A 27,442-nucleotide genomic window follows, 5' to 3' on the forward strand; every position below is an offset into this window, starting at 1 on the left:
AAGCCACTTTAAATTCATTATTCAAGCCACCAGCTGACTTGGCTTGCAGAGGTGATTTTGGTGTAGTGGTTAAGTGTGCAGACTCTTATCTGGGAGAACCGGGTTTGATTCCCCACTCCTCCACTTGCACCTGCTGGAATGGCCTTGGGTCAGCCATAGCTCTGGCAGAGGTTGTCCTTGAAAGGGCAGCTGCTGGAATGGCCTTGGGTCAGCCATAGCTCTGGCAGAGGTTGTCCTTGAAAGGGCAGCTGCAGGAATGGCCTTGGGTCAGCCGTAGCTCTGGCAGAGGTTGTCCTTGAAAGGGCAGCTGCTGTGAGAGCCCTCTCCAGCCCCACCCACCTCAAAGGGTGTCTGTTGTGGGGGAGAAAGGGGAAAGGAGATTGTGAGCCGCTCTGAGACTCTTCGGAGTGGAGGGCGGGATATAAATCCAATATCTTCATCTACCTCACAGGGTGTCTGTTGTGGGGGAGGAAGATAAAGGAGATGGTGAGCTGCTCTGAGACTCTTCGGAGTGGAGGGCGGGATATAAATCCAATATCTTCATCTACCTCACAGGGTGTCTGTTGTGGGGAGGAAGATAAAGGAGATGGTGAGCCGCTCTGAGACTCTTCGGAGTGGAGAGCGGATATAAATCCAATATCTTCTTCTACACTGCACGGGCTTTCTTGTCAGTGAGCCGGCGTGGGCAAATTCCACTCACATCATTGCCCCTACTTCTTACGCATGGAGACAAACTGTGACAATTCACCCATCGTGCAGAAAGCAGCGCTGGAGCAGGGGCCCAAACCCTTCTCCCTGGGCCCGGCTCCCTCAACCATTCAGAATCAAGCCAGTGTCTCCCTGCAGATCCCCTCCCTTAGGGTGGCCGGTTCCTGGGCCTGGCGTGACTGAATGCCGGGAACCGGCTTCGATGGAGACAGAGAGATCCTGGCGATGAACTTTGTTATTGCGACAAGCGGAGGACAAAGAGAGCTGTGTATTCCGCCATCTCCCCCAATGCAAGGGCGGCTTTATTCCTTCGCGGTTGCCCATGAAAGGAGGACGGACGGAGGCGGGGAAGGGGGAGGGAGAAGGGTTGCAGAGAGATGATTGTTCCTTTTTAAAAACTGAAGCCTTGGTCCCTCCGGAGAAATCAGACACTCGATCTAAACCAGATTAATAGCTCTCATCTGTCAGTCCGTCACCCTGGGGAGATGGGTGGTTATTTCAAACAGTGTTTTAGCAATATGTTGAGGGGTGGCCTTTATTTCTGCTCCCCCTTTTGTTCGGCCTCCCTGCTGCGGGTTGAAGCCCAGGGTATCGGGGAGGGAAAGAAGCCAGTGGCTGACCGTCTCCTCGGTTCTACCCTTCTGGGCTAGGGGGACTGGCAACCCGCCAGTGTGATTTCTTCTCTCTCACCCGAGCTTTGCGCGGAGACATTTTGAATCTGACAGCGTAACTCCTAATGGAAGACTTGTTGATCTCTGGGGTTCCAACTGCAACTATCTATATACAACAATTGTAAAAGCTGGAGAGGGTCTAAATATAAATGTGAAGGAAATACTGGGTGTCCCATGATTGAATTCAAGGCTTTACCTAGTGTACTGCAGCCTGAAGAAGGCGAACGAAACGGATAGCTACCTAGGCCATCCATTGCGGCTGCTGTTGCTGTAACATCAACCCTCTATTGTTAATTTTGCCAGTGTTGTTAAAAATCTGGCATCTAGCGTGTAGTGTTTTTTTTGTCAATAATATTGATAATAAATTGTTTGTTTCAAAATATAGAGAAGAAGATGATGATGATATTGGATTTATATCCCGCCCTTCACTCCGAAGAGTCTCAGAACGGGCTACAATCTCCGTTCCCTTCCTCCCCACAACAGACACCCTGTGAGGTAGATGAAGATATTGGATTTATATCCTGCCCTCCACTCCGAAGAGTCTCAGAGTGGCTCACAATCTCCTTTATCTTCCTCCCCCACAACAGACCCCCTGTGAGGTGGGTGGGGCTGGAGAGGGCTCTCACAGCAGCTGCCCTTTCTAGGACAACCTCTGCCAGAGCTCTGGCTGACCCAAGGCCATTCCAGCAGCTGCAGGTGGAGGAGTGGGAATCAAACCCGGTTCTCCCAGATAAGAGTCCGCCCACTTAACCACTACACACCAAACTGGCTCTCCAGTTTGAGTAGCAAGCCAAGACTACTCTATATTTTGAAACAAGTCTGGTGTAGTGGTTAAGCCAGTTTGGTGTAGTGGTTAAGTGTGCGGACTCTTATCTGGGGGAACCGGGTTTGATACCCCGCTCCTCCACTTGCACCTGCTCGAATGGCCTTGGGTCAGCCATAGCTCTCCTAGGAGTTGTCCTTGAAAGAGCAGCTGCTGTGAGAGCCCTCTCAGCCCCACCCACCTCACAGGGTGTCTGTTGTGGGGGAGGAAGGGAAAGGAGATTGTAGGCCATTCTGAGACTCTGTCCTTGAAAGAGCAGCTGCTGTGAGAGCCCTCTCAGCCCCACCCACCTCACAGGGTGTCTGTTGCAGGGGGAGAAGATGCAGGAGATTGGAAGCCGCTCTGAGTCTCTGATTCAGAGAGAACGGGGGAGTATAAATCTGCAGTCTTCTTCTTGTATCAACAATTGTTACTTTTATACCGTTTTTGCCTTTTGTTACAATACTCTCACACGTACTGGGGGGGGGGACCAATTCATGTCCTACATCGCATAAGACAAACGCTGCGAGCATGAAGGTTTGTCGTCTTCAGGAACGGATATTCTTGCAGCTTAGATTTTTTTTGGAGCAAGAATTGAGCTTCTCTGGAAACATTTGTAGTTACGCTTCTCTGAAAGCGTCACGCCTTTGTTCAAGGCGCCTTGCGGATTCCTTTCCGCAGGAACCTTTCTTCTCTTTCGGTCGCGGAGATCAGTAATCCCCAACCTCCACGGAGTCTGCTAGAGAACTGCACTGCAGCGACATCAAGGGTCCAAAGACCAGCGAGCTTACAGAGGAGGCTGCCTGCTGTGTCTCTGCACGAGTCCCTTCTCAGGCCTTGTATTCTTCCACTCAGCCTCCACGTGGGTCGTTCTCTCTCCTACCGCAGAGAGGCAGTGGAGCCGATTACGTTGATTTCCATAATTTAAGGCTTAAAAGGAGACTTGCCCGTTGCGTCCCTGCCCGAACAGCACAGTCCCTCTTCCTCCCAGTCAGAAGGTAAGCCCCCAGAGCAGTGACTCATGCTGAGGCAGGAAGGAGGCACCTTCAGGGCCAGGTAATTATACACTTGGATCGTGAACGACCTCAAGCACCACTCTGGACCTTTCATTTTAATTCAAGAAAAGAACACTTTGACTCTCTGAAGCTTGGGATGTTGGCATAAGGGAAACTGTTTATGGCAAGGGTGGCCAACGGTAGCTGTTCAGATGTTTTTTGCCTACAGCTCCCATCAGCCCCAGCCATTGGCCATGCTGGCTGGGGCTGATGGGAGTTGTAGGCAAAAAAACATCTAGAGAGCTGCCGCTGGCCACCCCTGGTTTATGGGCTGTAGAACAACGTTTTAATCCAGTGGCACCTTAAGACCAGTAAGATCAGAGTAGTCTAGAGTTGAAACCAGCTTCCTAGGAGGTGGTGAGCTCCCCTTCAGTGGCAGTCTTCAAACACAGCTGGATGGTTATTTGTCGGAGATGTTTTAGGCTGATCCTGCACGGAGCAGGGGGTGGGACTAGATCAGAGGTTCCCAAACTTGTTTAACATAAGAGCCACTTAAAATAAACGTCAAGTGTTTTAGAGCCGCAAGACATGAATGCCAGATGTTTGAGAGAAGAAAGGAATGAATGAAAGAAGAAGAAGAAGACTTCAGATTTATACCTCACCCTTCTCTCTGAATCAGAGACTCAGAGCGGCTTACAATCTCCTATATCTTCTCCCTCCACAACAGACACCCTGTGAGGTAGGTGGGGCTGAGAGGGCTCTCACAGCAGCTGCGCTTTCAAGGACAACTCCTGCGAGAGCTATGGCTAACCCAAGGCCATTCCAGCAGTCGCAGGTGGAGGAGTAGGGAATCAAACCCAGTTCTCCCAGATACGTGTCCGCACACTTCACTACACCAAACTGAGTGGTGCTGAGAGATCTCTCACAGCAGCTGCCCTTTCAAGGACAACTCCTGTGAAAGCTATGGCTAACCCAAGGCCATTCCAGCAGCTGCAAGTGGAGGAGTGGGGAATCAAACCCAGTTCTCCCAGATAAGAGTCTGCCCTTTCAAGGACAACCGCTGCCAGAGCTATGGCTGACCCAAGGCCGTTCCGGCAGCTGGAAGTGGAGGAGTGGGGAATCAAGCCCAGTTCTCCCAGATAAGAGTCCGCACACTTCACCACGACACCAAACTGGCTCTCCAACAAACTAAATGGGAGTGAGGGAGGAAAGGTGGAAAGAAAGCAACTTTAACTTGGAATGCATTCTCCAAGCTGCCGGCTAGCTTGGCTTGGAGAAGTGATTTAAAGAGACAAATGCCTTCTCCAAGCAGGCCAACAGGGCAGTGGGGGCTTCAGGAGCCACACAATATGTGTGAAAGAGCCGCAAATGAGTTTGGCCACCCCCTGGACTAGATGGTCTGTATGGCCCCTTCCAACTCTATGATTCTATTCTACGATTCTAAAACTTCGTTGGTCTTAAAGGTGCTTAAAGATTCAGACTGTGTCCCACTGCCTTAAGACCAATGCAGCCACCCTCCTGGATCGACGTTTATGGGCTGGTGGGAGAACGGCCATTCCCCTTCATCCGGGGTTGGACTTCCAACAGTACCGCTGCCTTCCAAGCGTTGTGGTTTAGATCAGGGTTCACCAGCGTGGTGCCCACGAATGCCCGTGGAGCCCACCGACACCTCTCTGGGTGCCCACCAAGTGTTCTCCCCAAGTGGAGCGAGATGGGACTCCGGTCCAGTCGGCGCTTAGAAATCTCACTTGCTGCGCAGATTAAAATAACCACAGTGTTGGTTTTATTCTCTCAGTCCTTCCCAACATATTTTTAAAAGTTCGTCCTCTTGGTCCAGGGCACTTGGGGTTTTCTCTGTGTGTATGTGTGTTTGTTTGTGCGTGTGTGGTTGACTCCACCCCTGTGGTGGCCATTTTATGACTCTGTCCCCCCCCCCTTGGCAGAATTCCAAATGTGCCCACGGGGTCCAAAAGGTTGGGAACCTTTGATTTAGATCAGGGGTGTCAAACTCATTTGTTAAGAGGGCCGGATCCGACATAAAGGAGACCGTGTCAGGCCGGGCCATGTGTGTACCTATATAAGATTAGGTAGCAGAGATATAAACTTAAAAAAGAACAGACAAAAACAATTATTTTTTTATTAAAAACCCTTTAAACTTGCTTAAAATAGCACTTATTGGTCTTAAAGGTGCTTTCTTTGTATCTTTCCCATGCGATGCAGGGAACTGGAAGCTCTGGCTGTTTCCTTCCCTCCCCAGGGGACCGGAAGGGGGAGGAGGTTCAACCAATAGAAGGAGGCTTGGCTCAGTAGCTCTGCTGTGTGATTGAGAGAACCTGGCATAGCAAGCTCTCCCCCCCCCACACTCCTCAAGAAAAGAGAGGCTTGGCTCTGTAGCTCCTGTGTGACTTGAGCAAGCCTGGCGAAGCAAGCTGTGATGCAGAAGGAAGCAAGAGGGGTGGAGAACGAAACAGACAGCAGCCAGCTGCTCAGGGGCCTGAAAGGAGCCCTCTTGGGGCCTCATTCAGCCCCTGGGCCACACGTTTGACACCCCTGAAAATCGTAGCTTGTTCTCCAGGTATATACTGCAGCTAAGAGCCCCATAGCTGTTTTCATTTTTAATGATGTCTTCTCCGTGGCTCCCAGGTGGACTAGATGTGGATAGATGAGTCCAGCACAGGAGGACCTCTCATGGTCCGGAGACCGTCTCCACGTGACCTCCTTCTGGCCCCTGCAAGATGCGCGTCACTTTCTGCCAGGTCGTGCTGGCTGCCGCCATCACCTTCAACCTGCTGGTCCTCTACTACATCTCCCGGCTGCAGCAGGCACGTCCTCCACCGCCACAGAGACCACGCCCAGCCCAACCCCCGTCCGCAGGCCAGTCCCCTGAGGCCCGGCGTGACCGTCCTCATCAGGGAGTTCGAAGATTTCGAAAACTACGTTCCCGACGTGGCCCGGTCCTTCTTGAGGCAGGATCCAGAGCTGCCTGTCATCGTGGCGGCAGATCGCCTCCCGTACCCGCCCGTGGTTCTCCCGAACGGTCCCAACGTCCGAGTGGCCCTCCTCAAGCCGTCCCCTGACCAGCCCGCCCACGTGTTCAGGCTCGAGACCTACGTGAGAACGGAACACGTAGCCCTGGTGCCCGACGGGGCGAAGGCAGATGCAACGTCCCAGCTGGAGCGGATGCTGGAAGAGTTCAAGGCCAGCCAGAGCACGGTGGAGATGGTCGCGGCTCCCGTACGCTCAACGACTCCCCTCCAGTGCCTGAACCTCCGGGTCAACCTTAAAGAATGGACAGCCGAATACATGGCGGCCCCTCCTTCCGCCAAGCTGTGCACGGCCTTGAAGGGAGAGGCCGTCCTTCTCCTCCGCACCAAGGACTTCTTCAACCTCTCCGTGCCCCTGGCCAAGCCCCTGACGACCTCCCTCTTCATCCAGACCTCCCTGAGGGGTTGGGCGGTCCGCATCCTCGACGTCTCCTTCTCGGCGCTTCACCACCCTTTGCTCACCTCCTCCCACAACCAGTGGAAGGCCGACAACCTCGCCAGATCCAACCGGCTGCAGCTCTTCCGGGATTTTGGGATCAAACGCGTCGTCCTGCCGGACGGGAAGGAGCAGTGGTTCGGGTGCAGCAAGGAGACCCCGCGGTGCTTCGGCACCATCCACGACGACACCCCGGAATACCTCTACCAAAACCGCTGGACTCCGCCCTGCTGCCTCAAAGCGTTGAGAGAAACGGCCAAATACGTCATCAACATCCTGGAGACATCCGGGGTGCGGGTACTGGCTGGAAGGCGGGACTCTCCTCGGGGCAGCTCGTTATCACGACCTTATCCCGTGGGACTACGACGTCGACCTAGGCATCTACCTGGAGGACATCCCCAACTGCGAGCTTCTTCGGAACGCCGAGTCGGGCTCCATCGTCGACGAGAAGGGCTTCGTCTGGGAGAAAGCAATCGAGGGGGACTTCTACCGAGTGCAGTACAGCGAGCACAATCACTTGCACGTCGACCTCTGGCCTTTCTATCCCAAGAACGGCATGATGACCAAGGACACTTGGATGGACCACCGGCAGGACATTGAGTTCCCCGAACACTTCCTGAAGCCCCTGGTCCCCATTCGGTTTGCCGGATTCCTGGCTCTCGCACCCAATGATTACCGGGCCTTCCTGGAGCTGAAGTTTGGAGAAGGAGCCGTCGAAAACCCGGAATATCCCAACCCGGCACGGAAAAGAATGGAGGAAGGAAAACTGAACAGGTGCTTTTGACGGAAACGGGCCTTGAAGGGAGAGACTCTTGCGTATCTCAGAGCTAAGGTTTTCCCTTTTCCTGAACTTTGTGTGTGTGTGTGTGTGAAGTGCCATCAAATCACAGCTGTCTTATGGCAACCTACTAGGGTTTTCAAGGCAAGAGGCATTTAAAGGTGGTTTGCCATTGCCTTGCCTCCGCATCATTACCGTGGACTTTCTTGGTGGTCTCCCATCCAAGTACTAATGAGGACTGACCCTGCTTAGAGAGAGCCAGTTTGGTGTAGTGGTGAAGTGTGTGGGCTTTTATCTGGGAGAACCGGGTTTGATTCCCCACTCCTCCACTTGCACCTGCTGGAATGGCCTTAGGTCAGCCAGAGCTCTCTTATCTGGGAGAACCGGGTTTGATTCCCCACTCCTCCACTTGCACCTGCTGGGATGGCCTTGAGTCAGCCAGAGCTCTCTTATCTGGGAGAACCGGGTTTGATTCCCCACTCCTCCACTTGCACCTGCTGGAATGGCCTTGGGTCAGCCATAGTGGTTAAGTGTGCGGGCTCTTATCTGGGAGAACCAGGTTTGATTCCCCGCTCCTCCACTTGCACCGGCTGTAATGGCCTTGGGTTAGCCATAGCCCTCACAGAGGTCATCCTTGAAAGGGAAGCTTCTGGGAGAGCTCTCTCAGCCCCACCCACCTCACAGGGTGTCTGTTGCAGGGGAAGAAGATAAAGGAGATTATAAGCCACTTTGAGACTCTGATTCAGAGAGAAGGGCGGGGTATAAATCTGCAGTCTTCTTCTTCCTTCTGAGAGCTGATGAGATCAGGCTAGCTTGGGTATAACAGTGGTTTGCCCTTGCCTGCTTCTTCATAACGATCCTGGATTCCCCTAGTGGTCCTAAGCGGAATTCTAGCAGGCGCCCCTTTGCCTATTAGGCCACACACCCCTGATGTAGCCAATCCTCCAAGAGCTTACAAAAAAGAGCCTTGTAAGCTCTTGGAGGATTGGCTACATCAGGGGTGTGTGGCCTAATAAGCAAAGACTGCAGCTTTATACCCCGCCCTTCTCTGTGAATCAGAGTCTCATAGCAGCTTACGATCGCCTTTATCTTCTCACCCCACAACAGACACCCTGTGAGGTGGGTGGGGTTGAGAGAGCTCTCACAGCAGTTGCCCTTTCAAGGACAACTCCTGCGAGAGCTATGGCTGACCCCAAGGCCATTCCAGGAGCTGCAAGTGGAGGAGCGGGGAATCAAAGAAGAAGATATTGGATTTAGATCCCGCCCTATACTCTGAATCTCAGCGACTCAGAGCAGCTCACAGTCTCCTATATCAGCGTGTTCCATTTGCAGGGTCGCGACCTGGTACTGGGCCACGGAAGCCTCAATCCCAGGTCACAAGAAAAGCCAAAGCTAGCCCCGCCCCCAGGAAAGCATGCGCTCTGCTCTGTTTCCTTCCTTTCCCATCTCTCTGTTGTGCAGAGAAAAGCTAGGCTTGAAGACTGACACAGGCAGAAAAGCCGGAAGGAAGGGTCTGCTAAATGTGTCAGCAATTTTGAGGTAGAGCAGCTGCCAGGGCCCAGTGTGGGTGGTACACAGCGCTGGCATTCCTGATGGCAGTGGCAACAGCACTCCCAACTGCACACACTGGCCAGTGCTCTTGAGGAAGGGGTGCGTAGGTGGTGCAGGCCATTTGAACATAGGCATTAGGAGTGCTTGCAAGCTGGAGAAGAACACGCAAACAGATAAGGTTGCGTGCAGGTGGGGGGTGGAAAGAGAGGACCCTGGGAATGTATGAAAAAGTTGCGGACTGCACACTTTCCACCCCCATTTTGGCTCAGCATGAGTTTCAAAGAAATTTTTCTGAAAAACGAAATTACTTCAAAAGAAGATGCAGGTCTGGGGAAGTGACATCACAGGAAGAGGTGGAGTTTTGGTTCAGTGTGCCCTGGAAGTGACATCCCTTGGCCCTTGACTTGGAAGTGACACCATAGGAAATGCATAATTCTGTCTCCCAGCTCCACCCCTAAAGTCTCCTGGCTCCACCCCCAAATGTTAGTGGGCCACAAAGGTGAAGTGTAAAAATAACTGGACCAGAGGGGGAGATGTTTGAGAAACCCTGCCCTATACCTTCCTCCCCCCACAACAAACACTCTGTGAGGTGGGTGGGGCTGAGCGGGCTCTCACAGCAGCTGTTCTTTCAAGGACAACTTCTGCCAGAGCTATGGCTGACCCAAGGCCATGTTAGCAGGTGCAAGTGGAGGAATGGGGAATCAAACCCGGTTCTCCCGGATAAGAGAGCTCTGGCTGACCGAAGCCATTCCAGCAGCTGCAAGTGGAGGAGTGGGGAATCAAACCCGGTTCTCCTGGATAAGAGTCTGCCCACTTAACCACTACACTAAACTGAGTGGGCTGAGAGAGCTCTTACAGCAGCAGCCCCTTTCAAGGACAACTCTTGCGAGAGCTTCTGGCTGACCAAGGTCATTCCAGCAGCTGCAAGTGGAGGAGTGGGGAATCAAACCCGGTTCTCCCGGATAAGAGTCTGCCCACTTAACCACGACACCAAACTGTCTCCTGGTAGAATTTCACCCCCGGTGGTCTCCCCTGCAAGTACTAACTGGGGCCGACCTCGCTCAGCTTCTAGGATCTGACAAGATCAGGCCAACCTGGGCTATCCAGATCCGGGATTCTCGAATGTTAGTTGCCTAGAAACCGTGGCGTAGCCGGCTGTTTGTACCTGCCTGTTGCCAGAAGCAAAACTCATGTACGAGGCGGGATGTTTGCAACAGCGAAACGATTTCAGGGTCAGAGCACTCTGTGCATAAGGATTACCCTCCCTGGAACAGGCAAAAGTTCACCCCGTCTGGTGTCCTCTTTCCAGAAGACGCCTACGGGAAGGGCGGGAAGGTAACAGCTCACCTTTGTCCCCAGGGGTAAAGAAGAAGAAGATGAAGAAGGTATTGGATTTATATCCCGCCCTCCACTCCGAAGAGTCTCAGAGCGGCTTACAATCTCCTTTACCTTCCTCCCCCACAACAGACACCCTGTGAGGTAGATGAAGATATTGGATTTATATCCCGCCCTCCACTCCAAAGAGTCTCAGAGCGGCTCACAATCTCCTTTACCTTCCTCCCCACAACAGACACCCTGTGAGGTAGATGAAGATATTGGATTTATATCCCGCCCTCCACTCCGAAGAGTCTCAGAGCGGCTTACAATCTCCTTTACCTTCCTCCCCCACAACAGACACCCTGTGAGGTAGATGAAGATATTGGATTTATATCCCGCCCTCCACTCCAAAGAGTCTCAGAGCGGCTCACAATCTCCTTTACCTTCCTCCCCCACAACAGACACCCTGTGAGGTAGATGAAGATATTGGATTTATATCCCGCCCTCCACTCCAAAGAGTCTCAGAGCGGCTCACAATCTCCTTTACCTTCCTCCCCCACAACAGACACCCTGTGAGGTGGGTGGGGGCTGGAGAGTGCTCTCACAGCAGCTGCCCTTTCAAGGACAACCTCTGCCAGAGCTATGGCTGACCAAGGCCATGCCAGCAGGTGCAAGTGGAGGAGTGGGGAATCAAACCCGGTTCTCCCAGATAGAGACCGCACACTTAACCACTACACCAAACTGGCTCTCCACCCAGCAGACTGCCTCTCCACCCAGCAGACATGTTTGGAAGGGTAGAATTTAAGAGCGATCCCTGTTGCAAGGCGCTCCAGGCTGTCTTTAGCATGTAAGAGTTTGCTGCGGCAGCCACATAAAATGCTTTATGCAGATGGCGGGTCATTTCAGATAGAACTTCCTGGTCGCCATTCTGTTTGCTAGATTCCTGGCTCTCGCGCCCAACGATTACCATCATTTCAGGTGGGTTGTTTCAGAAAGATGATGCCTGGGATAGAGGAGGTAGAGAAAGAAGTACTTTTCTCTCTCACAGTACGAGAAATCGTAGGCAACGTTCCCTCTAAGCTGCAGAGTCTTGTGAGCAAAAATTCTACTTTGTGAGCTACTGGTATTAAAGCTGTGAGCTACTGCATAAATTGGGGTGGCCAACGGTAGCTCTCCAGATGGTTTTTTTTGCCTACAACTCCCATCAGCCCCAGCCAGCATGGGCAGTGGCTGGGGCTGATGGGAGTTGTAGGCAAAAAGAGATCTGGAGAGCTACCATTGCCACCCCTGGCATAAATTATTTCACTCCGGGGTCAGTTTTCCTAAGCCAAGACAAAAATGTGTGAGCTGGAGGCTAAAATCTGTGAGCTAGCTCACACTAACTCACCTTAGAGGAAACACTGCTCGTGGGCATTGAATGAAATCGCTGAGCAGTCGGGTTAGAACGGATAGAAGGAAGTCCTTCTTCACCCAAAGGGTGATTAACGTGTGGAATTCACTGCCACAGGAGGTGGTGGCGGCTGCAAGCACAGACAGCTTCAAGAGGGGATTGGATAAGCATATGGAGCAGAGGTCCATCAGTGGCTATTAGCCACAGCCTATTGTTGGAACTCTCTGTCTGGGGCAGTGATGCTCTGTATTCTTGGGGTTCGAGGGGGGGCACAGTGGGAGGGCTTCTAGTGTCCTGGCCCCACTGGTGGACCTCCTGATGGCACTTGGGGTTTTTGGCCACTGTGTGACACAGAGCGTTGGACTGGATGGACCATTGGCCTGGTCCAACATGGCTGCTCTTATGTTCTTATATTCTCTTACGTTCTTAACTGCACAGCAAAGCAAAAGAGCCATAGGTATAAGATGCATTTCCGCTGTTCTTTTGGGCTGCCCTCCCCCCTTTAGGCTTTTGTCCTCACCTGGCTGGCCAAGGTACGTCCAATCTCATTAGAGCTTAGAAGCTACGCAGGATTGGCTCTGGTCGATATTTGGTTGGGTAATAGGATTGCCACGTCCAATTCAAGAGATATCTGGGGGCTTTGGGGTGGAGCCAGGAGCAAGCATCCTGGAATTCCAAAGAGAGTTCTGGCCATCACATTTAAAGGGACCACACACCTTTTAAATGCCTTCCCTCCACTGGAAATAATGAAGGATGGGGGCACCTTCTTTGGGGGCTCATAGAACTGGACCCCCTGCTCCAATCTTTTTGAAACTTGGAGGGTCTTTTGAGGAGAGGCACCGGATGCAAAGCTGCAAAGTTGGTGCCTCTACCTCGAAAAACAGCCCTCCGAGAGCCCCAGACACCCACAGATCAATTCACCGTTATGCCCTATGGGAATCGGTCTCCATAGGGAATAATGGAGTGCCCAGCAGACATCCCCTCCCTCGCTTTCTGATAACCCTGAAGCAGGGGGAGGGCCTCCCAACTGGGGAATTCCCTGCCCCCCACCTGGGGGTTGGCAACCCTACTGGGGTAAACCACCAAGGAAGCCCCGGGTTGCTACGCGGAGGCAGGCAAGGGCCAACCACCTCTGTTCCTCTCTTGCCTTGGAAACCCTACTGAGTCGCTGTAGGTCAGCAGCCACTTGACAGCACTTTCCGTCTCCACTTGAGGACTTACTGGGCACACACGTGCAGAACTACCTGGAAGGAAGGGTTTTGGATCAGGAGATTGGGCAGGAGCGGGAAGGGGGTTCTGAGGGAGAAAGTCAGCAGACGGGACGGGCCTTGTTCGGAGACAAGCCAGTTCAGAGCGAGGAAAGTGAGGCAGAAGCTACAGCCTGGGGAGCTTGCAGGTGTAGCTCAAAAAGCAGAAAGGGTGAAGACTTCTCTTTTGAGGCGAGTGTCACTCTGGCAACTCTGAGATTCACCCTTTGAAGCAGGGCAGCAGTGGTCGTCCGCCTAATGCTAATACGTTCAGACAAAGTCATTCTCTGAAATTCAGTACCAGGAGGCAATATTGGGGAAGGCCTCAGCCTCCATGTCCTGTTGTTGGTCCTCCAGAGGAACTAGTTGGCCATTATGTGAGACAGGAGGCTGGACTAGATGGACCCTCCCTGGTTTGATCCAGCAGGGCTCTTCTGATGTTCTTCTCAGGGGAAGGCCTCGGCCTCTCTGCCGTGTTGTTGGCCCTCCAGAGGAACTGGTTGGCCTCTGTGTGAGGCAGGAGGCTGGACTAGATGGACCTTCCCTGGTCTGATCCAGCAGGGCTCTTCTGATGTTCTTCTCAGGGGAAGGCCTCAGCCTCTCTGCCCTGTTGTTGGCCCTCCAGAGGAACTGGTTGGCCACTGTGTATGACAGGAGGCTGGACTAGGTGGACCCTCCCTGGTCCAGGGCTCTTCTGACATCCTTAATATGCAGTCTCTTTCTGATTGACAGGAAGCAAAGACTGGTGCGGTCCCATCCCTGGGCAACTTCTCCTTCTCCCGGAGCCTCTCGACAGAAGTGACATGCGAGGGGCCAGATACCATTGTGGACACTCCCTGCAAGTAGAAAACTAGCTCCTCAAGGTTTGGCCTCCTCCTCTGCCATTCTACCTTCCTACTCCAAAGGAGCTCCTTTTCCCACAAAGGGTCTGCGTTCGAGAACGTGATGTACATTTAGAGTGCCCGTCCCACCCGCTGTCCGGGCAGCACAACCAGCTGAAGCCTTATTCTGCCACAGATGTCGATCAGCTCTTCGCCCTAATGATGCGGGAGGGAGTGGTGGGGAATGGCAGGAGCCTTTGAGGCCATGGCACAGAAACCTTTTGTTTCTTCCCTTCGCTGGAAGCCGTTAACGCGTAAACGGCAGGGTTGTCACATGAAGATGATCGCATGGGAGTTCTTTTACGAGCTCCTCTCCCAGACTCTCCCAATAAAAATAAAAGGCAACCTGCGGGCCGCTAACATTCCACTCGGCAAACTTTATGTTCCTTTTTTTTTGTCCCCAAAGGAAAAGAGTCCGTGAATGGCACTATAAAGTCAAAGGTAAAAAATTAACCTGGTCAGGCGCTGGAATTCCTTGTTTCCGAACTTCCGATGCTTTCTTTGGCACAAGTTGAGACGCGAGCCAGAAGATCTGGCCTGTTCCCTGATTCTAGTACACTCCTCACCACTTCCTTGAGTGTTCAGGGGTGCTTCCCAATGGCAGTGTGTGTGTGTGTGTGAGGGGGGGGGTGTCATATAGACAGCCCCTGCCCATCTGGGCCTTATGGATCACTGACAGCCCTTTACTGGATCCGCCGTATCGCTTTTGGGGTCCAGGCAGGACGACATGGGATATATGGCAGGATTCGCACTTGGCACAGGAACAGAGCAACCTCATTACTTCAGGAAGCCCAGCTTTTTCCTCCTTCCACTTTTCTGCCAATGCGCAAGAAGTTCCGCCCGGGCCTCACCTCAGTTCACCTCGTCCCCCAGCTGTTTCTTTAACGACACGGCAGTTTTAGTTGTATTGTTTTCACAAAGGGAGGTTTTATGTTCCTGGTCACAACAATGAAGCGCCTTTAAAACAAAAGAGGAACTTCGATGCGGCTCAGGTTGTGTGCGTCAGTGCCCATGTCTTCCTGGGTTCAGGGGAACGGCTTAGCAGATGCCTAGGCTTCTCTCAGGGCCTTGTAGAAAGCCAGTTTTTGCTAAGATAGAAGGCTCTTGGAAATTTTTCACGCGTGGCCCTAGAAACCTTCAGTCAGGAAAGAAGAAGACTGCAGATTTATACCCTGCCCTTCTCTCTGAATCAGAGACTCAGAGCGGCTTACAATCTCCTATATCTTTTCCCCCCACAACAGATACCCTGTGAGGTGGGTGGGGCTGAGAAGAAGTAGAAGACAACTGCAGATTTATACCCCGCCCTTCTCTCTGAATCTGAGACTCAGAGGGGCTCACAGTCTCCTGTATCTTCTCCCCCCACAACAGACACCCTGTGAGGTGCACGGGGCTGAGAAGAAGTAGAAGAAGAATGCAGATTTATACCCCCGCCCTTCTCTCTGAATCAGAGACTCAGAGGGGCTCACAGTCTCCTGTATCTTCTCCCCCCCACAACAGACACCCTGTGAGGTGGGTGGGGCTGAGAAGAAGTGGAAGAAGAATGCAGATTTATATCCCGCCCTTCTCTCTGAATCAGAGAGGCTTACAATCGCCTATATCTTTTCCCCCCACAACAGATATCCTGTGAGGTGGGTGGGGCTGAGAGAGCTCTCCAAGAAGCTGCCCTTTCAAGGACAACCTCTGCCAGAGCTCTGGCTGACCCAAGGCCATTACAGCAGCTGCGAGTGGAAGAGTGGGGAATCAAACCCGGTTTTTCCAGATAAGAGTCCGCACACTTCACCACTACACCAAACTAGCTCTGCACCAAACTAGAAATGTTGTTCTGTCAGAAAAGCAAAATCTTCCCAAAATCTTTTTTTTTTGAGGAAAGGATAGACAACTTTCAAAAAGAATAGGAGCCTATTCTAAACGCTTGCTCTCCCTGTTGAGGCAGGAACAGAACTGAAGGGTGGTTCCCACAGTCACAGGAAGAGGAAGATCTTTTAAAATCCTGCCTCCCTGATTGGACGGTGGGAAAACACCCAAGATGTCCTCTTGGGAGAAGGACCCCTCACGGTAAGTGCCAAGGGTCGTTCTGTCAGGAAAGCAAAATGCTTTTTTTTTTTTAATAATTTGGGCAAGCCGCTAGTTAATGAAAATGGAATATTGCACGGGTGGCCAACAGTAGATCTCCAGATGTTTTTTTTGCGTACAACTCCCATCAGCCCCAGCCAGCATGGCCATGCTGGCTGGGGCTGATGGGAGTTGTAGGCAAAAAACTTCTGGAGAGCTACGGTTGGTCACCGTGCAATATTCCATTTGCTAAAGCCAGTGGAATCACTCTTAGGGTCACACCGGTGAGCAAGCAGAGGCCAGTGCCTGTGCGAGAACTGAAATAGATTCTGGATGAGGTCCAAGCTCAGAGGCCTTGTTGCCTTTAGAACTCGTTGCAGGTCACGGGGAGGACCCGCTGTACTCCTTGCCCCCCGGTTTAGTAGGGGGGGCGTCACGGAGAAGTCAATCTCTCAAGTCAACCTTTGTGGGGAAAGAGTGACTGAATTCCGCTAACAGGTGAATCCAGAGGTTGCAGAGCTGTTGCCGTTGTCTGAACACTGAGCATATTTACAATCTTTCCTCGAGGAATGGAAAGGTCCCCTGTGCAAGCACCAGTCGTTTCCGACTCCGGGGTGACGTTGCTTTCACGACGTTTTCACGGCAGACTTTACGGGGTGGTTTGCCTTCCCTTCCCACTTTCCCCCCAGCAAGCTGGGTACTCATTTGACAAACCTCGAAAGGATGTATGTATGGATTCTTATCTGGGAGAACCGGGTTTGATTCCCCACTCCTCCACTTGCATCTGCTGGAATGGCCTTGGGTCAGCCATAGCTCTCTCAGAGTTGTCCTTGAAACGGCAACTGCTGTGAGAGCCCTCTCAGCCCTGCCCACCTCACAGGGTGCCTGTCGTGGGGGGGAGAAGAGATAGGATATTGTAAACCGCTCTGAGTCTCTGATTTAGGGAGAAGGGCACGATATAAATCTGCAGTCTTCTTCAAATTGATCTCCAGGGGTGGGGGATCTGCAAGATTCATAGTCCTGCTGTACATTGCATTGGTCAGGCCACACCTAGAGTCTTGTGTGCAGTTCTGGAAGCCTCCCTTCCCAAAGGATGTGGACAGAATGGAGCGGGTACAGAAGAGAGCAATGTGGATGATGAAGACCAAGCTGTAGGAGAAGGGTATCAAAACATGTGGCCCAGGGGCTGAGTCAGGCCCTTGGAGGGTTCCTATCAAGCCCTCAAGCGACTGGCTGTCCTCTGCTTCCTTCTCCCCCTCTCTCGCGTCCTTCTGCATCACAGCTTGCTTTGCCAGGCTTGCTCAATCGCACAGCAGAGCTACAGAGCCAATCCTCTATTTTCTCCATTGGCTGAGAGACTCCTCCCTTGGAAAGGAAGGGGGGAGGGAGAGCCCATTTTCCCAAGCTCTCTCAATCGCACAGCAGAGCTACAGAGCAAAGCCTCTATTTTCTCCATTGGCTGAGACTCCTCCCTTGGGAAGGAAGGGGGGGGAGAACTCGTTTTGCCAAGCTCTCTCAATCACACAGCAGAGCTACAGAGCAAAGCCTCTATTTTCTCCAATGGCTGAGACTCCTCCCTTGGGAAGGAAGGGGGGAGGGAGAGCTCATTTTGCCAAGCTCTCTCAATCACACAGCAAAGCTACTGAACCAAGCCTCTCGTCCTTCTATTGGCTGAGGCTCCTTCCCCTTCTGGCCCCCTGGGGAATGAAGGAAGGAAAGAGCCAGAGCTTCCTTTGTCCAGTTCCCTGGATCCCATGGGAGAGATACAATGAAAGCACCTTTAAGTCCGAGTGCTAATGTTTTGTTTTTTAAAAAAATATTGAATTGTGTTTGCTGTGTCCTTTATAAAGTTTGTATCTCTGCTAATCTCAAATAGTTACACACACGGCCCGGCCCGACAAGGTCTCATTTATGTCAGCTTCCACCGGGCTCGAACTCAGATCATGAGCAGAGAGCTCGGATTGCAGTACTGCAGCTTTACTACTCTTCCTTCCTTATTAGACTTGTAGCCCATCCTATTCCAGCAAAAGGCTGGCAACGGGAGTATTCTGAGAACAACTGAATCCGCACGGAAAGGCGGGAGTTTGAATTCAGGGCTTTCCCAGAAGTCAAGAGAGGCGACAGAACCTTCAGAGAACGGCGCCTCTTTCATAGCACATACTGAGCATACATGCACAGCTGCATACAGGGAAACACCTGCCATTTCATCTGAGTGCAAGAGAGGGGCTTCTGTTTCAGCGCTTCAGAGGGATTTGTGAGTTTCCTGCATTGTGCAGAAGGTTGGACTGGATGACCCTGGAGGTCCCTTCCAACTCTGTGATTCTATGATTCTATCCTGTGAATTTAGGGGGAGGCGTTTGTGAGTCCCCTGCATTGTGCAGGAGGTTGGACTAGATGACCCTGGAGCTCCCTTCCAACTCTGGGATTCTAGGATTCTGTCCTGTGAATTTAGGGGGAGGCGTTTGTGAATTCCTTGCACTGTGCAGGGGGTTGGACTTGATGACCCTGGAGCTCCCTTCCAACTCTGTGATTCTAGGATTCTATCCTGTGAATTTAGGGGGGGGGGGGGCGTTTGTGAGTGTCCTGCATTGTGCAGGGGGTTGGACTTGATGACCCTGGAGCTCCCTTCCAACTCTGTGATTCTAGGATTCTGTCCTGTGAATTTAGGGGGGGGGGGGGCGTTTGTGAGTCTCCTGCATTGTGCAGGGGGTTGGACTAGATGACCCTGGAGCTCCCTTCCAACTCTGTGATTCTAGGATTCTATCCTGTGAATTTAGGGGGGGGGGCATTTGTGAGTGTCCTGCATTGTGCAGGGGGTTGGACTTGATGACCCTGGAGCTCCCTTCCAACTCTGTGATTCTAGGATTCTATCCTGTGAATTTAGGGGGAGGTGTTTGTGAGTCTCCTGCATTGTGCAGGGGGTTGGACTAGATGACCCTGGAGGTCCCTTCCAACTCTGTGATTCTAGGATTCTATCCTGTGAATTTAGGGGGAGGTGTTTGTGAGTTCCCTGCATTGTACAGGGGGTTGGACTAGATGACCCTGGAGGTCCCTTCCAACTCTGTGATTCTAGGATTCTATCCTGTGAATTTAGGGGGAGGCATTTGTGAGTTCCCTGCACTGTGCAGGGGGTTGGACTAGATGACCCTGGAGGTCCCTTCCAACTCTGTGATTCTAGGATTCTATGTTAGCTTATTATCACCCCCACCCCCATGCCAGAAAGGGCTAGGGCAGTGCCAGTCCTGACCAGAGGGAAAGGTGCCTTCTTCCAGTCGCCCGTCATCCCAGAGAGAGGCGCAACGTTGTGCCCCACCCTCGGTTCAGCACGTAGAGAGGAGGAAAGGAAGGAAAGGTCTCCGGTTCTAGGAAGGGAACCGAGCTGGCACTGAAAGAAGCTGCACTCCTGCAGGAAACAGATGGGCCTGGAAAGGAAGCGGCTTTCTTTCGCTTTCTTTCCTCTGCAGTAGCCACAAAACCAGAATCTGGCTTGGGACAGATGGTGGTTCTGCTTCTACGAGAGTCAAGCGAGAGGTTTCCGCAGAGGAGCAGGGAAGCGCTCCTTAGAGAAGCATTAGGGTTGCCAGTCCCCAGGTGGGGGCAGGGGATCCCCCGGTTTGGAGGCCCACCCCCCACTTCAGGGTCATCAGAAAGCGGGGGGAGGGGCAGGGAAACGTCTGCTGGGCACTCATTCTACCCTATGGAGACCGAGCCTCACAGGGAATAATGGATAATTGATCCATGGTATCTGGGGCTCTTGGGGGGGCTGTTTTTTGAGGTAGATGGACCAAATATTCAGCATAGCATCCAGTGTCACTCCTCAAAAGACCCGCCAAGTTTCAAAAATGTTGGATTGTGGAGTCCAATTCTATGAGCCCCCAAAGAAGGTGCCCCTAGTCATTATTTCAAGCGGAAGGAAGGCATTTAAAAGGTGTGCGGTCCCTTTATATGTGATGGCCCGAACTCCCTTATGGCCATCAGTTATGCTTGTTACACCCTGGTTATGCTTGTTACACCCTGGCTCCACCCCCAAAATCCCCAGATATTTCTTGAATTGGACTTGGCCACCCTAAGAAGCTTTGAGTTTAGAGTAGCAGAAGCAAACCTCTCTGTTCCTTCCACGTTGCCAGATCCAGGTTGGGAAACTCCTGGAGATTTGGGGACGCAGCCTGGGGAGGGGCACAAGGCCACAGAACCCACCCTCCATCCATCCCCCCCCCCCCCCCCCCGCCCCCGGCATCTCTAGTTTGCAGATGAGCTGTAATTCCAAAGGATCCCCAGGTCCTACCTGGAGCCTGGCATTTCTTCACTGTGCACTGTCAGATTCTAGCCAGAAGAGGGCAGCATCGGTTGCCTCCAAATACCTTTGCAAGCTTTTGAGCAAACGGATAAAGCTCTGCTCAAAATACTTGATTCTACCAGCATATCGAGAGGTGCTTGTAATTCCAGAGTGCCCAGGTGGCCCTGCACGACATGGCAGAAACTTGCAGCTCCCAGGGGCTGAGAGGAAGGGAAGGAAGGAAGGGAGGGAAAGAAAGAAAGAAAGAAAGAAAGAAAGAAAGAAAGAAAGAAAGAAAGAAAGAAAGAAAGAGAAAGAAAGACAGAGAAAGAAAGAAAGAAAGGGAGGGAGAGAGGGAGGAAGAAAAGAGAAAGGGAGGGAGAAAGGAAGAGAGAAAAAGAAAGGAAGAAAAAGGAAGGAAGGAAAAGAGAGAGAAAGGAAGGAAGGAAGGAAAGGATGGAAGAAAGAAAGAGGAAGAAAAAGAAAGAAGATGATATTGGATTTATATCCAATCCTATACTCTCAGTGTCTCAGAGCGGTCACAATATCCTTTACCTCCCCCCCCACAACAACAACAGACACCCTGTGAGGTGGGTGGGGCTCAGAGAGGTCTCTCAGCAGCTGCCCTTTCAAGGACAACTCTGCGAGAGCTCTGGCTGACCCAAGGCCATTCCAGCAGCTGCAAGTGGAGGAGTGGGGAATCAAACCCAGGTCCTCCAGATAAGAGTCCAAGCACTTAACCACTACACCAAAGTGGCCACACCTGTGTCACAGTATGGTCCGCAGAGCCTAAGCCCAGCTTGGGAAATGGGAGCTCTTAACCAACGTTCCCTCTAAGCTGCAGAGTCTCGTGAGCCAAAATTCTACTTTGTGAGCGACTGGCATTAAAGCTGCGAGCTGCTGCATCAATTAATGTGCTCTGGGGTCCTCCTTCCTGAGCTAAGACAAAAATGTGCGAGTCGGAGGCTAAACATCTGCGAGCCAGCTCACGCTAACTCAGCTCAGAGGGAACGCTGCTCTCTCAACCCTCCAAGTCAACCGGCGGGGGCTGCATTCCACAGCACCGGATTGACATTTGGGGGAGGGGGGGCGGGGATCAAAATTAAAAAATGGCGCCCCCTTCTGGGCCATTCTATCTTCTGGTTCCATCAAATACAATGGACTCCATACCAAATTTGGCACACACCCCCCCTCTGTTGGCACACGGGGCAAGCACCCCCCCTCTGCGCCCCCCCCCAGATCCGGCCCTTGCGTTCAAATGCAATCAGCCCTCGCTAATTGGCCTTGGGTGGCCAGCTGCAGCATCCATTTCATTACAGTCGGATGATCCAAGCTTTCTCTCTGCCAGTGATCCAGAGTCCCAAACCCTTGGAATCAACAAGTGGAATCCAATTTCTGCCCCGTCATGCTGTCTGACAGAGAGACACACGACCTCTGGCACTGTGTTTGGATTGATTGGGGGGTTTTTTTCGATTTATGATCCATCCTGTCTCGCTGAAGGCAGCTAAGAGCAGCTTCAAAGGCAGGGCATGCCGTTCCCCAAGGGGCTCGTGTCCTTCTGAGAAATGCGGATGGAGCGATGGAAGAAACAAAGAGGTTTCTGTGGAATTCCACCTCATCCGATCTTATCTACTTTTCCGGACAGTGGCTCTCCCAGGACTCCCTGGAGGGCCTTTTCTTACACAAGCGGCCAGAGACTGGGTTTGAACACACGCATTAACACAGATGAAGCTGTCTTATACTTAGAATCGTAGAGTTGGAAGGGACCTCCAGGGTCATCTAGTCCAACCCCTCGCACAATGCAGGAAACTCACAAATGCCTCCTCCTAAATTCACAGGATCCGTATTGCTATCAGATGGCCATCTAGCCTCTGCTTAAAAACCTCCAAGGAAGGAGAGCCCACCACCTCCTGAGGAGAAAGCCTGTCAGAATCATAGAAGAGTTGGAAGGAACCATCCAGGGTCATCTAGTCCAACCCTCTGCACAATGCAGGAAACTCACAAACGCCTCCCCCTAAATTCACAAGATACCGTATTGCTGTCAGATGGCCATCTAGCCTCCAAGGAAGGAGAGCCCACCACCTCCCAAGGAGGAAGCCTGTTCCACTGAGGAACCGCTCTAACGGTCAGAAGGGTTCTTCCTCATGTTGAAGCGGAATCTCTTTGATTTAATTTCAACCCGTTGGTTCTGGCCCTACCTTCTGGGGCCACAAAAAGCAATTCCACACCATCCTCTAGATGACAGCCCTTCAAGTCCTTGAAGATGGTGATCCTATCACCTCTCAGCTGCCTCCTCTCCAGGTTAAATATGCCCAGCTCCTTCAACCTGGCAGCGGCTCTCCAGGGTCTCAGGTTGAGGTCTTTCCCATCACCTCCTACCTGATCCTTTTTAACTGGAGATGCCAGGGCTTGAACCTGGAAACTGCTGCATGCCAAGCAGAGGCTCTGCCACTGAGCTACAGCCCCTCCCCAAACACAAACATACATGAATCAGCCCTATACTATATCAGACCATCAATCTGTTAAAAGTCAGTCTTGTCTACTCAGACTGGCAGCGGTCTCTCCAGGGCCATAGAATCATAGAGTTGGAAGCAATGTTCTTTCTAAGCGGCAGGGTCCTGTGTAGTGAAAATTCTACTTCATGAGGTACTGGCGTCAAAGTTGTGAGCTACTGCATAAATTAGTGAGAGAGCCAGTTTGGTGTAGTGGTTAAGTGGGCGGACTTTTTTGCTGGAGAACCGGGTTGGATTCCCCACTCCTCCACTTGCACCTGCTGGAATGGCCTTGGGTCAGCCAGAGCTCTCTTATCTGGGAGAACCGGGTTGGATTCCCCACTCCTCCACTTGCAGCTGCTGGAATGGCCTTGGGTTAGCCAGAGCTCTCTTATCTGGGAGAACCAGGTTGGATTCCCCATTCCTCCACTTGCACCTGCTGGAATGGCCTTGGGTCAGCAGAGCTCTCTTATCTGGGAGAACCGGGTTTGATTCCCCACTCTCCACTTGCACCTGCTGGAATGGCCTTGGGTCAGCCAGAGCTCTCTTATCTGGAGAACCAGGTTGGATCCCCACCACCTCACTTGCACCTGCTGGAATGGCCTTGGGTTAGCCAGAGCTCTCTTATCTGGGAGAACCAGGTTGGATCCCCACTCCTCCACTTGCACCTGCTGGAATGGCCTTGGGTCAGCCAGAGCTCTCTTATCTGGGAGAACCGGGTTGGATTCCCCACTCCTCCACTTGCAGCTGCTGGAATGGCCTTGGGGTTAGCCAGAGCTCTCTTATCTGGGAGAACCAGGTTGGATTCCCCATTCCTCCACTTGCACCTGCTGGAATGGCCTTGGGTCAGCCAGAGCTCTCTTATCTGGGAGAACCGGGTTTGATTCCCCACTCCTCCACTTGCAGCTGCTGGGATGGCCTTGGGTCAGCCACAGCTCTGGCAGAGGTTGTCCTTGAAAAGGCAGCTGCTGTGAGAGCCCTCTCAGCCCCACCCACCTCACGGGGTGTCTGTTGTGGGGGAGGAAGAAAAGGAGATTGTGAGCCACTCTGAGATTCGGCGTGGAGGGTGGGATATAAATACAATATCTTCTTCTTCTTAGTGTGCTCTGGGGTCATCGTGCCGGAGCCGAGACAGAAACGTGTGAGCTGGAGGCTAAAAATCTGTGCGCTAGCTCACGCCAACTCAGCTTAGAGGGAACACTGGTTGGAAGGGACCTCCAGGGTCATCTAGTCCAAGCCCCTGCACAAGGCAGGATCTCAGAGGAAAATCCTTCAAACTGTCAACTGTCTGGCCCTTTGAACTGGACATGCTGGGGATAGAACCTGGGACTCTGCGTGCCGAGCAGAGGATCTTCCACTGTGCCACGGCCCCTCCCTTAGGACTGAGCGCATAAATTATTTATGTATTATTATTTATTAAATTAGGGAGCTCCATGGCACAGAGTGGTAAAGCTGCAGTATTGCAGTCCAAGCTCTCTGCTCATAACCTGAGTTCGATCCTGGCGGAAGCTGATTCAGGTAGTCGGCTCCAGGTCGACTCAGCCTTCCATCCTTCCGAGGTTGGTAAAATGAGTCCCCAGCTTGCTGGGGGGGAAAGTGTGACTGGGGAAGGCAAGGGCAAACCACCCTGTAAAAAGTCTGCCATGAAAACGTCGTGCTGTGACGTCACCCCAGAGTCAGAAATGACTGGTGCTTGCACAGGGGATGACCTTTACCTTTTTATTTATTAAATTATATTTTTAACTGCCCTTCCCTGTAAAAATAGGGCTCAGGGCAGGGTGCAACAGCAAGATATAAACAGATCATAAATTCGTAATTAAAACAGTTAAAATACAGTAAAAAGCACAGCCATCAGCCTACTAGAGAGCCAGTTTGGTGCAGTGGTTAAGTGCGCGGACTCTTATCTGGGAGAACCAGGTTTGATTCCCCCACTCCTCCACTTGCAGCTGCTGGAATGGCCTTGGGTCAGCCGCAGCTTTCGCAAGAGTTGTCCTCGAAAGGGCAGCTTCTGTCAGAGCTCTCTCTGCCCCACCCACCTCGCAGGGTTTCTATTGTGGGGGAGGAAGATAAAGGAGATTGTGAGCCGCTGCCCTCGACCAAACCCCCCAAGGGCCAGAGCAGAGGTCCTTTCAGCTCAGCTCAGTCTATGGGCACGGTGCCCGCTCTCTGCCGCCATCAGTCGCCTCTTCTGCGCGAGATCATGGGCGGGGTTCCTCGTTCGCCTGGCACACCTGGCCGCCCCGTATCACAAAGCCAAGCCAACCCTCCTTCTGTTCTCCCAGGCCTCCACAGGGCCAAACCGCAGGTGAAAGCAAGCAAGCAAGGGCAAGTCACGGGTGCAGAAGATACCGTTCCCCGAGACCTTTCTTGTACCTGGCCTCCTCTTTGTTTGGAGAGCGCACTGGCGACTGCCCAGGGACTCCACCCACCCTGTTCTGTGGGTCACGAAAGGTGTCGGGGCAGGCCAAGGAAGGGAGTATGGTTGCCATCCTCCAGGTGGGGCCTGAAGCTCTAGAGCGGGGGGTGTCAAACGTGTGGCCCGGGGGCTGAATGAGGCCCCTGGAGGGCTCCTATCAGGCCCCCAAGAGACTGGGAGTCATCTGCTTCCTTCTCCCTCTCTCACGCTTCCTTCTGCATCACGGCTTGCTTTGAACATATATGAACATATGAAGCTGCCTTGTACTGAATCAGACCCTCAGTCCATCAAAGTCAGTATTGTCTACTCAGACTGGCAGCGGCTCTCCAGGGTCCCAAGCTGAGGTTTTTCATGCCTATTTGCCTGGACCCTTTTTAGCTGGAGATGCCGGGGATTGAACCTGTGACCTGCTGCTTACCAAGCAGATGCTCTACCACTGAGCCACTGTCCCTCCCTTGTAGCTTTGCAAGGAGCTACAGAGCAAAGCCTCTATTTTCTCCATTGGCTGAGGCTCCTCCCTTGGAGAGGAAGCGCTTGCTTTGCCAGGCTCTCTCAGTCGCACAAGAAACTCTCCGTGTAAAATGCAATTTTAACTTGTTAAGAATAATAAGTATCAGAATACAAAATGATAATATCAGTACATCTCACCAAGTTAAAACCTCATGCGTTACTCAGTGCTCCTTCTGTCCTTGTGTGGCTGAAAGCCAATAACAGTCCAGTGTTAAAAGTAGGTGGTCCAACGGAGAACCGGTCTGCTTTGCAAGCTGTTTCGGATCTCAGATCCTTCTTCCAGGGACCATTCTTATAGGTGTTGTACAATTTCCCAGGTCCAATAGTGCCAAAAGAATCCCTGGCTTTCTCTAATTAGCAAGCATAATAGCGGGAACACCATCGTAAGTACTATCCTTATCGGCAATGCAGGCGTTGATCTAGAAGAAGGATCTGAGATCCAGAATGGCTTGCCAAGCAGACTGGTTCTCCGTTGGACCACCTACTAGTAATACTGGACTGAATGTTCTTGAGTGGCTTTCAGCCACATAAGGACAGTAGGAGGATTGAGTAACACATGAGGTTTTAACTTGGTGATATGTACTGGTATTATTCGTTTTGTATTCTGATACTTATTATTCACAACAAGTTAAAATTGCATTTTACACGGAGAGCTTCTTTCTTTTGGTGCAATTGAGAGAGCCTGGCAAAGCAAGCTCTTCCTCTCCAAGGGAGGAGCCTCAGCCAATGGAGAAAATAGAGGCTTTGCTCTGTAGCTCCTTGCAAAGCAAGCCGTGATGCAGAAGGAAGCGCAAGAGAGGGAGAAGGAAGCGGATGACTGCCAGTTTCTCAGGGGCCTGATTCAGCCCCCGGGCCGCATGTTTGACACCACTGTTATTATTCACAACAAGTTAAAATTGCATTTTACATGGAGAGTTTCTTTCTTTTTGTTATTGCTTAGTCTCTCCTCTGTGGTCCCGTTTACATTGTGACGTCTCTCAATTGCACAGCAGAGCTACTGAACCAAGCGTCTCTTCCTTCTAGAGTCTCCTCCCCCTCCTGGTCCCCTGGGGAAGGAAGGAAAGAGCCAGAGCTTCCTTTGCCCAGTTCCCTCGATCCCAGGAACTTTTGCTCCCTTCTGCATCACAGCTTGCTTTGCGCCAGGCTTGCTCAATCGCACAGGAGCTACAGAGCAAAACCTCTCTTTTCTCCTTTGGCTGAGGCTCCTCGCTTGGGGTGGAAGGGGGGTTGGAGAGCTTGCTTTGCTAGGCTCTCTCAATTGCACAGCAGAGCTACTGAGCCAAGCCTCTTTTCCTTCTGTTGGCTGAGGCTCCTCTCCCTCCTGGTCCCCTGGGAAAGGAGGGAAAGAGCCAGAGCTTCCTTTGCCCAGTTCCCTCGATCCCAGGATCTTTTGCTCCCTTCTGCATCACAGCTTGCTTTGCGCCAGGCTTGCTCAATCGCACAGGAGCTACAGAGCAAAACCTCTCTTTTGTCCTTTGGCTGAGGCTCCTCGCTTGGGTGGAAGGGGGGGATGGAGAGCTTGCTTTGCTAGGCTCTCTCAATTGCACAGCAGAGCTACTGAGCCAAGCCTCTTTTCCTTCTGTTGGCTGAGGCTCCTCTCCCTCCTGGTCCCCTGGGAAAGGAAGGAAAGAGCCAGAGCTTCCTTTGCCCAGTTCCCTGGATCCCATGGGAGAAATACAACGAAAGCACCTTCAAGACCAAAAAGGGCTAACGTTTTAAGCACATTTTAAGTTTTTTTAAAATATATATTTAATTGTATTTGTGTCCTTTATAAAGTTTATCTCTCTGCTAACTAACCTTGAATAGGTACAGACATGGCCCGGCCTGACATGGCTCGCGAGGCCCAACCCCACACGGTCCAGCCCAACAAGGTCTC

The 27,442-nt window shown here is 52.1% G+C and overlaps 1 protein-coding gene across 1 annotated transcript; it reads left to right on the forward strand.

Moving 5' to 3' along the window:
• Positions 1-5,911: 5,911 nt before the first annotated feature.
• LOC132585897 (ribitol 5-phosphate transferase FKRP-like) lies at positions 5,912-14,021 on the forward strand. The gene is given in 7 exon segments (XM_060257774.1): positions 5,912-5,998; positions 6,000-6,953; positions 6,955-7,430; positions 10,260-10,320; positions 12,199-12,225; positions 13,672-13,781; positions 13,865-14,021. Coding segments are annotated over 7 exon segments (1,872 nt in total).
• The last annotated feature ends 13,421 nt before the right edge of the window (positions 14,022-27,442 follow it).

The sequence above is a fragment of the Heteronotia binoei genome, chromosome 17 (assembly GCF_032191835.1).
Source record: "Heteronotia binoei isolate CCM8104 ecotype False Entrance Well chromosome 17, APGP_CSIRO_Hbin_v1, whole genome shotgun sequence".
Lineage (NCBI taxonomy): Eukaryota > Metazoa > Chordata > Lepidosauria > Squamata > Gekkonidae > Heteronotia > Heteronotia binoei.